This window comes from Fusarium oxysporum, chromosome 6 (assembly GCF_000149955.1).
Source record: "Fusarium oxysporum f. sp. lycopersici 4287 chromosome 6, whole genome shotgun sequence".
Lineage (NCBI taxonomy): Eukaryota > Fungi > Ascomycota > Sordariomycetes > Hypocreales > Nectriaceae > Fusarium > Fusarium oxysporum.
Genome location: NC_030991.1, coordinates 1,212,266 through 1,221,842, shown reverse-complemented (window position 1 = coordinate 1,221,842; position 9,577 = coordinate 1,212,266). Strand labels below are relative to the sequence as shown.

General features: G+C 46.6%; 3 protein-coding genes across 4 annotated transcripts; 2 read left to right on the top strand and 1 right to left on the bottom strand.

Annotated features, from left to right (window-relative positions):
- Positions 1-1,229: 1,229 nt before the first annotated feature.
- On the top strand, positions 1,230-3,354 carry FOXG_07161 (uncharacterized protein; the record flags this gene model as incomplete). 2 transcript variants are annotated; one of them, XM_018385797.1, is made up of 5 exons in its annotated part: positions 1,338-1,757; positions 1,811-2,228; positions 2,314-2,771; positions 2,826-3,080; positions 3,138-3,354. In XM_018385797.1, the coding sequence occupies 5 exons, from the start codon at positions 1,338-1,340 to the stop codon at positions 3,255-3,257; spliced, it is 1,671 nt and encodes a 556-aa protein (XP_018244503.1). In that variant the 3' UTR covers positions 3,258-3,354. The 2 variants fall into 2 exon arrangements, with proteins under 2 accessions (XP_018244504.1, XP_018244503.1); XM_018385798.1 differs by having other exon boundaries at positions 1,230-1,757; positions 2,826-3,354.
- A 797-nt stretch (positions 3,355-4,151) lies between these two features.
- FOXG_07160 (uncharacterized protein) lies at positions 4,152-5,771 on the bottom strand (the record flags this gene model as incomplete). The annotated part of the gene is made up of 4 exons (XM_018385796.1): positions 4,152-4,706; positions 5,047-5,165; positions 5,224-5,535; positions 5,588-5,771. The coding sequence occupies 4 exons, from the start codon at positions 5,769-5,771 to the stop codon at positions 4,152-4,154; spliced, it is 1,170 nt and encodes a 389-aa protein (XP_018244502.1).
- Positions 5,772-8,020: 2,249 nt separating this feature from the next.
- Positions 8,021-9,032, top strand: FOXG_07159 (uncharacterized protein). The gene is made up of 2 exons (XM_018385795.1): positions 8,021-8,046; positions 8,095-9,032. The coding sequence occupies exons 1-2, from the start codon at positions 8,042-8,044 to the stop codon at positions 8,768-8,770; spliced, it is 681 nt and encodes a 226-aa protein (XP_018244501.1). The 5' UTR covers positions 8,021-8,041; the 3' UTR covers positions 8,771-9,032.
- Positions 9,033-9,577: the final 545 nt, after the last annotated feature.

Below are 9,577 nucleotides of genomic sequence, written 5' to 3'. Positions count from 1 at the left end.
TAGCCACCCACGAGGACATACTAATTCCACGTATTCTATACCAAGGTCGAGACCTATTTTCGTTAAATACCATGTAGGAGGTGGGCAACCGGTTGTTTTGGTTTTTGGTTATACTGGATCTCGACTCCAGTCCAGTTTTTAGCCATCGTGGTCAGTTGTCGCCGACACCCAGCTTGTCTCGTACACCATTAGCCATGCATGTGAATCTCTACAACGCTAATTCTTTCTTTCTCTTTGTATAACCTTTTGTTTTTAACCGCATTATACGAACCAAAAAACAGGATCAGCTGTCGTATAGTTTAATATCGGTTTAGTTTTCTATTTGACTAGGTATTATGTGGTAGTAGGACAATGCTGTGAAATCATTTTTCCAATTCGAAGCCATTGCCCGACCACTTACATATTTTCACCTCTCACTTTGAAAATTTTGATAGCCGCAACGACAGGCTTGGAGAAAAAAATCGTCAGCAGATCTACACTGAAATGGCATCTGAGCCCGAAATTTGTACTGCTCTGTCTCGCACATGTATCAGGGACGAACGCTTCGATGCTCTTAGCTCCATGATTTGACCAGAAACTCGAATTAGTGACCCAACATTGATTCGGTGGCTTCGGATTCGCACTTCCCCGAGGTGACTGGCAGGGCCATATCACAACACCACTTGTGCCCCCGCTTACGAAGAGCATATCTTCATGGTAGGTACCCGGGGCACCTCATTGCAAATGGTGGGGCTTCAGGCTTATTATTACTTCAAGGGGTACAAACAACCAACGAGATCCTTCAAAAGGAGCCTATTAGCATTGACTAAAAAGTGGGACGTTATGTCCTTTTCTGACTAGTCTGAAAGCTTGGCTCAAGAACCGCTACATGGGCGACCTATCCGAGTGACGTACGCTCTGGGGCGGTAGATGCTGGATGCGTCTACTCTCTTGACATCAGATCATGATTATATATTCTCAAAAAATTGAACTAACCACTCTTAGCAGACATTTACCCTTGTTAACCTAGATATGTGTAGTGGTTACGTCCCACAAATCACTTGACGGGTATGATCTGATCTGGAAAGTTTATCCCTTTCCCCTTCAGGACCCACAGCTCCTGTTCAGGCATGTGGCACTGCTCTCAATTTCGCTTTCAGAATTAGCAATGCCCGTTGTGCTGGAAAGGTGTTATATACACACAGCTGACACTTATTATTATCACCTTGGCTCCTAATTCAACCCCTACACTTTTGTTTTCGAACTGGTCAGTATTATCACTGTCTGACCAACGCATTCGTGAGTTTGAATCCCGCTAGAGACATTTTCTAAGGGCCCGGGCCACAAACAGCATCAATATGGCCAACATGAAGGCCAAGACCGGCCATCCTCATGATGCTTCGAAATATTTACCGCAAAATTACAACAAACAGACACAACTCAATACATACATTTACGAGTATTTCCTTCACAATAGCATGTTTCAATGTGCTCAATCGATTCTCAAGGCCGATTCCGACGTCAAGGTTCAGAGGCACAGCCCTGGCGGTGATCGCCACGACAAAGGCTTGCAATTGAAGAATGCCCTCCGGAATAAGACCATTGACTCCCGCTTGGACTCCACGCACTCAAATCTTCTTCCAGCTCCCAACGTTCCCAATCTGCCGCCGGACAGCTGTTTTCTCTATGAATGGTTTGGCCTCTTCTGGGCCATGTTCAACGCTCAAAAGAATGAGGATGGAAGGATTGAAGCATGTCAATATGCCTGTCATATACAGGTATCGCTTCTAGAATACGCTTTCCCTCCTAACATAGCTAACATGATACATAGCAACGAAACTGGCAAAAGTGGAATGTTAGCTGGCCGCAGACCCAAAGCTCCTCACTACTACTGCAGGCTCCGGGCAGTGCCACCCACAACGCCTTCTATAACTCTGGCGAAATGGGCGTAGGTAGCATGACTCCCTCAATCTCGGGTGCCCGAGCTTGTGGTAGTAGAAACGAAGCTATGCAAAATTTCCAAGTGCAACTGACTTCGATGGAGCAGCAAAACAAGAATGAGATCACAGCGGGACGAGGCAGACGCAGTCTGTATCGAAATTATGGAATACCTGGTGGCCAGAGCGGTCAAGAGCCTATACTAAATTCAAAGCTTCTTCAACGGCCCGCTCTACGAGCATCAAGACCAGATGCATTGCCTGATACTACGAAGCAGGCGAAATTTGGCACTCAACCTATGAACGACATTAGTGTGTTTTCCCATCTACTTTTTCGCACCTCGCCGTTATCTTGACTCCCTTAATTTATTTAGCCTATGGCTTACCTACAGTATAGTACTTGATTTCCCGAAAGCAAAGGTAGACGGCCTAGGCGGCAATGTGGGTGTAGTGTGGGTGAACGACTGGACACGAGCCTCTAATTCACGTACTTTTCAACAGCCCAATAGCCAAACGACCCGGCAATCAGTGGCAGCGAAAGAAATACCATTTCACCAGGAAGGTAAGACAGATGACAAATGGTCGGTGCAGTGGCAGAACGATTCAAGTGAAAACCTGATTCCCGAGACGTTTAAACGTGGGGTCCAGGGTAATCTGCAAGAACGGTTTCGACTCCCGCCAGTCCAACCGGCAGATGTTAACGACAGTGCCAAGCCAAGGAGCACCATTTCCTCACTGTCACAGACGAGCAAGGTTACCTTGCCAATTACACAGCTTAGCAAAGCCGCTCGTGAGAAAAGCTCCTTTCCCAAAGGGACTATCCCCAAGAAGAGGACCATGAACGTCAAAGACGAGGTAAAGTGCTTCTTGCATGAGACTGAGTTGCTTCCCTATTGCTAACTTCCGTAGATGGTGCTTTGTAAGATTCCGAAATTGAACGTCGGCTCTACAGCGACACGCCCTGCAAATGCTGCTCAGAGTGCAGTGTCTCATATCAACCCCGTCGGCATAAGTAAGGATGTCCAGACTTCTAGTCTTTCGCAGACCTTGCCCACGGGACAGCCAGAAGTAGCTCTGCCACTTACGGCTGCTTCTATGGCGGCTAACCCACCTGTTGACTTGGTCCAGAGCGCGGCATTAAATATGGAAAATTGTAACATGACTGTAAATCCTGTTCTTTGTCTTTAGGGACTGGTGAGGTGACTGCTAATATGGACGTAGGATGTTGCGAGTTTCCCTACGTATGAGGATGATTTTGGTGGATTTGATTTGGATGTTTTCCTAGAAAGTAGCGCTGAAGATGTAGGAGGCTTTCACTTCAACTATTTCCGTCCAACATAGATGCCGATAACATTGACCAAAGTTGACATATTCATAGCTTCTGGATACAGCCAATAGATAGCCTATGTCACCTGATTCCCTACAAATCAATCCTGTTATCTATAAGCGCTGGTGGTGGTTCCTTGCCCACGGCGTTCTCAGGGCGGTATCATGCCCAGACATATGCGGCGGCCTAATGTGACTTCTGCTATGTGCTATTGAGACGTTTTAGACGCGTATGGAATCAATATCTGCTCACGAAGCGAAGGTTACGTCCGATCAGATAAGGATTCAATAGCACGGAAGGCGCATCAGGAATATGGCTAGACGCTGTCGTCGGCAGTCGGGGAAGGATGAGGTCGTTTCGGAGCTAGTTCGCGATATGAACAGAATCTATGCCAGCTCGGGGAAAGAAAAAAAGAAACCTTTGCGGGATACCCCTATGGTGAACAGTACGCAAGAGGTAAAATTAGATCATCCAAGCTAAGAGACAACTAAAGAGCTCAGCGGCCAAAACATTCTCTTAGATTCTCCAGAGAACACTATTATGCCAAACTATGTTCTGCATTCCTGCTAACTTTACCAAGCATTTCACAACTTCCTTACAATTCTACAACCATAACATCATCTGGCAAGAGCACCATAACACTACTAGGATGGTAAATGTATTTATTAGGCGAAGGGTCATATAAGGTGTACTTGATAGGACTTGTGGCTGTTTTGAACAGGACTATCTTGTAGATCTTACTATGAAAGCTGCAGAGAGCGTGTATTTTAATAAATGAGAGAAGATAGGGACCGAATTATATTATAGATATCCAAAAGCAGCCTCCAAGAAAAATCAGAATGATAAGACAAGTTACGATCAGTAAAAGCTCAAGCACGCCGCCGTATTTATTGCCCTCGCAGATCGGTTCAATTAATATCGACGCGGCAGGACTTATATTTCTCGACCATCGGGACAATAATACTCAGGGTGCCATCTTGGAAGCTGGCGCTGACACTATCCTGATTTATATGAGACGGGAAGCTGAAGGTGCGGGAGAACTCGCCAACCCTGCGCTCAGCAAGCCAATACTTCGTCTTTTCGTCATGTTTGTCGCTCTTTTCTGGCTGTTGAGGCTGCGATTTGTTGTGGTTGTCGACATCGCCTTTAATTGCTCTATGCGCAGATGGGCCTTCAACAAAACCTTCAGGAGGGTTCCCCGAGGTATAGGTTCGCTCAGCCTTTCTATGGATGACGATTGTCTGCGGCTCAGTAAACTTGATGTACATCTCCTTCTTGTTCATACCAGGAAGCTCGCTGACGGATGTACCACAATATTTAAATGATGCCTCCGCCAAATGGGTTGTTTTCCCTTCCGGTACTAGGACCGGGGAATCCGGGGTTTCCATCAGGGCCAGTGGGATCCCATCGCGCTCCAGGCGGTACTTGAGGATCGAAGCCGGATGATCCATTGCCTCCTTGACCTCCAAACAATGGGTCATCAAAGGTGGGATGCATACCCGAGCCAGCACCGGGTTGAGGTAACCCACCGGTGAGCGAATCGCGAAGAGGGTCATGGGGGCCAAGACTGGGCGGATTCAAATCATCGTGGCCAATATTGTAAGGCGATCTACCAGGCATTTGAAGGCCGCTTCGTGGAGGCCGGTTCATTTCATACTCATCCTCAAAGCCTGGAGGGGGAAAGTCACCTATTGGATGAGGCCGAGGACGGGCCATCTCAGGGGGTAGAATCGCTGGAGGCGGGAGCATATAGGAGTTTAATATGGGATCACCATGGCAAGGTCGGTTAGGGCCCTGTGCTACTTGGGCGCTGCGCTCGGAGCGAGCGTTGGCTTCTGCTTTAGCGGGCTCGACATAACCTTCGCTTTGAAGCTTGGGGATTAATTTCTGGATGATGTGGAGTTCAAGGTCATGAAGTATATCTGTGAAGGGTGATCAGTATAAGGTCATAGAGGAAAGCATCGAGAAGGGGCAACATACCAGCGATGGTTTGCTCTGAGGTAAATAAGCCCTGAAGCTTTTCAGCGAGGTCACTTCGATCTTCCTCATTGTCCTTAGTTGTAATGCGGATGGGAAGTTTATTAGATTTCACGACTTCGCCAAAAGATCGCTCAAAACGACAAATGTTGTCATCTCCCACCGCTAGTCCCTGGATCTCGACCTTTTTACCCATGGGATTGACACGGATGCTGAGAACCATGGCCGACTGCTTGTACGAGTATAAAAAGCTACAAGAGCCTAAGCCCGAGTTCCATTGTGGCGGTAGGCGAGGAGCCAGCGATTTGCATTCAGCTGTTTCTTTGGTGTCAGCTAAGACATGGTGGGGATGGAAGGGAATACTTACGTAGTTTCTTGTCCTCGTCAAAGTCTAAAAGCTTGAATCCAAGGGCGGTCAGGTAGGAATGAATAAGGAGAGCGATGGCTTCGTAGGACGATGCGAGATCTGATGAGTCATCGCTGGGAAGATGTGTAGGGAGAGCGTCTGCCATTCCACTGAGGATGGCGGTGACACTAAGGTGTTCTGACATTACGGATTGTGATGTCTTTAATGTCGAGTTCTTGATAGCGTTCATTAGTGGGGTCTTTTGTTGCTAAATACCTAGTAGGTAAGGTACGTAGTGGAAGAGATGCAAGTCAGAAGTCATTCGAGGTAAGGTTTGAAACTGCGTCATGAAGTAGTTGCCTCTCAGCCCAATACATGGATCCTTTGGGCATCACGGGGTAGTGATACTGAGGCAGTGGCGGGGCGTTTTGTAAGTTAAAATGGGATGCCTAGATCGAGCCCTGGCCATTTTATACCCAGAGAAGCGTACTTCTTAAAATAACATGTAGATACTATAAAACCAGCCTAGCAAATTGGGTTTAGGAGTGGAAAATCTCATTTAAAAGGTACCAGGCATGACCAGCAAGTCTATGCACAAAATGCTACAATGTGCAGCAAAATGTGAGTATCCAGCAAGCCGAAACCGCAGGACATACATTTATACAGACACACCTTGCACAATAACAGATAATGTACCGATTAGTGCATAATGATTATATCTTATTTATAAGAATTTCCATGTTAGGCACTTCGGTAATTTGCTGCATCATTCTCATGACGATGCTTACGCGATACCACTCTGTTGGCAATGAAATATTTCAAGATGGGCTTGTTGGAAAGTAGTCCGCCTGCAATTGTAAACACTTCTTAGGAGATTATGACCCATAAAAATATATGGAACTTTTTCATAGCTCGTTGTTTCGACAGCCAACTGCCAAGGGTGTATATAGTACTAGAGGAGGCAGGGCTTTTATGCCTGGCTGGAGGGGACGCTCCATGGCTCTACAGAGAGGATTTGCTTGTCAATATGTTTTAAACTCAACATGATTCCACGTGATATGATATAATGATTGAAATGGCGGGTGCCTTCAAATGCAGCGCTCGGAATACCTGAGTAGGGAACAGTAGGGTTATGTAAGTGATCTGACTTCTAGACGGCGTTTTTGGCATTGTAATAATGACGTGCTTCCTTATCGACTTTACTCTCCATGATCTGATGGTCAACACCTGGAGACAGTGTCTCCTGACCGCAGTCCTACCCCGCAACTGCCATCACGCCATTCCAGGCTTTGGAACCAGTGGTGCAAACCATCCCTCATGGCGATCAGCGAGTCGTGGTGACTGGGTTATCTAAATGGCACTGGGTGCTTATACGTTGCGGGCCAGTCACACGATCCAGTCAAGTAACACCAACAGCTGGGTAAGCCAGTAGTTACCCGGTCCCCCACTATTTCGTTATGCCTATTCTTGAATGATTCCTACTAAGTGTCGAGACTATGCCAATTTACCAGCTTGGTGCACCTAACTCTGGATACGTTGTCTCTTTTTATCCCTTGCATATGCTTAACCTGAAGACCAAAGAGGATCAAACCACATCACATACACGCATCTTTGTTTACTCTTCACATACAACATGTCTTTCGGTCTAGAAATATACCCAGCACCCATTGTCGAATGCTTTGTTTAACTGCTAGACCTGGATGATATTTGTGATCTTCGCCTTACATACAAATCAATTTCCCTAAAAATCCTCTCACTATCTTTCCAGGGCGTTCTTTCGTTCGAAACATAACAACGTCACAACGAGGTATGGGACAGAGTCAGAAATTCTCGGCCATGAGCCATATTCGCAGGTTCACGTGGGACAGCCATGTGAGGAAGGCATATTTTCTTGCCCACATCGCAACTGTCACTGCATTGCGATATTCAACTTCTACAAAGATTTAGATATGATAGTACCGGGGCCGTTCTAACTTACAGAAGCAGCGAATAATTCTTAGACTCATGATTAGTCCAACAACTGGAATGGGCGTCATTTCAGGCTTACACACCTGAGTAGAAAAACTGACGAGCAGACCTCCAATAGCTCATAGAGAGTAGGATGGTCGGATACATGTTTACTTGCGCTGAAAGTTAGATTTATTGCCTCTCGCCGTTAGCAGGTGCCACTGCTTGTTAGTAAATGGTAGGACAATCAAAAGTGTGGCGCAATCACCTTACTGTGGAGCCGCGAAGACATGAAGGGGCACTCGGCTGCTGAGGTTTGCAGCAAACTCTACACTAACTTTCGTCTCTTTTTCCAAGCACCAGTCTTTGGGTATTTAGTAAAAGTTCCCGACTTGTTGGGTTGTGAACCGCTACTCAATGAAGCCATTTTCATGTATGTTACCTCTGGTACCACAAACCGTTCTCTGAAACAACCAACTAGTCAAGCTGTGAACAAGAAGCGACATGAGAATTAGTAAAGAACAAGCAATGAAGTAAGGCTTTTATGCGTCAATGAGATGAGTACTTTCTAATTCTTCTAGCCTCGATGGTCGATCCATTGAAGTCATTGTTGGGTCGTCACCCTCGGTCACATTTAGCGTGCACGAGAACCTGATCTGTTCATCATCCGATTTCTTTAAAAAGGCGGTACAAGGTGGCTGGAAAGAGTCTGAAGACCGACTGGTCCGGCTAGAGAGCGATGATCCAGACGTGTTCAGCATCTATCTACATTGGTTATATTACCATACACTCCCCGTGCGGATTGACGAACCAGGACTTGCCGGAAATGCTGAGTATATGCAACTTGCGAATGCTTTCATACTGGGAGACATGTTCCAGGACGGCAATTTTCAAGACGCTGTCATGGATGCAATGATGGACAAGACGGCTTCCGAAGCGGCGGACGGCAAGCATTGGTATCCAGTGGGCCCAGTGATTCGATTGATTTACGAAAACACATTTGAATCATCCAAAGCCAGGCTGTTCCTTGTGGACATGTACACGCTTCATGGACAGGGTCATTGGCTGACCGAATGGGCGGTCCAGGAAGATCTTCCTAAGGACTTCCTGCTCGACGTTGCTGCGTCCCTTCTTGAGCACAGGCCGCACCCGCTGTCGTATTATCTTGTACTAGGGTCGTGCAGATACCACCAGCATGAGCCAGAGGCCAGAGCTTGCTACAAGAATGTCCCGGCGCTACGACCAAAGCGCGGGTGAATTGCCCGGAGTTTGGGCGTAACTATTACACGCAGGAGAGAGCTATTCTACGCTTGCATGCTCTCCCTAGAGTAGAAGACTCAGATCATTTTGGGAGCAGTGTTGCAGGATTGGCGGTAGGATATCAGGAGGCGGAGACGTTAAGAGTGGCCTGGCCGAGCATAATATATACCTGTTGAATAGGGAAGGCGAGATTCCCTACGTCTCTAAGACATTAATAACGCTCTGTTTATTAAATAAATAATATTACTTGTAACAAACATGATAAGCAAGTGCAGCAAAACTCTTGACCTTTAGGCTTTAAATCATAATACACCCGCTACAAACTATTGAACAAGAGATAACTACTCATTATACTCTTCCCCAGATGTCTTAATTACTACCTGAGAGATCCTTGCATTAGGTCGGGCCTTGCCACATACGCCACAACGCCAACCACCCAGTCGCTCTGACCTTCCTCGACCACCACTTCTTGACGATTCGGCCACTACCTGCGTACCAACATTCATCTAATCAATTACTTGCGATGCTTCCTGTACAATCATCGCCCCTCCTTTATATAGCCTAGTCTTTTTTGTCCTTCGGCGCCGGTACCGAGAATGCAATCTCCCGTGCGATTGGGTTATTACAAGGAGTCAAAATGAATGGAGAAACAACGAGCTAGGTCTCGAGTGGTTAAAGCACTTCAATCGATGTACAACCGACTGATTAGCTGGTGCCTATCGCCTCCTGATCCTTGATGGCCACGAAAGTCATCATTCTGCCGACTTCCACATATACTGTGAGGAGAACAACATCATCACGCTC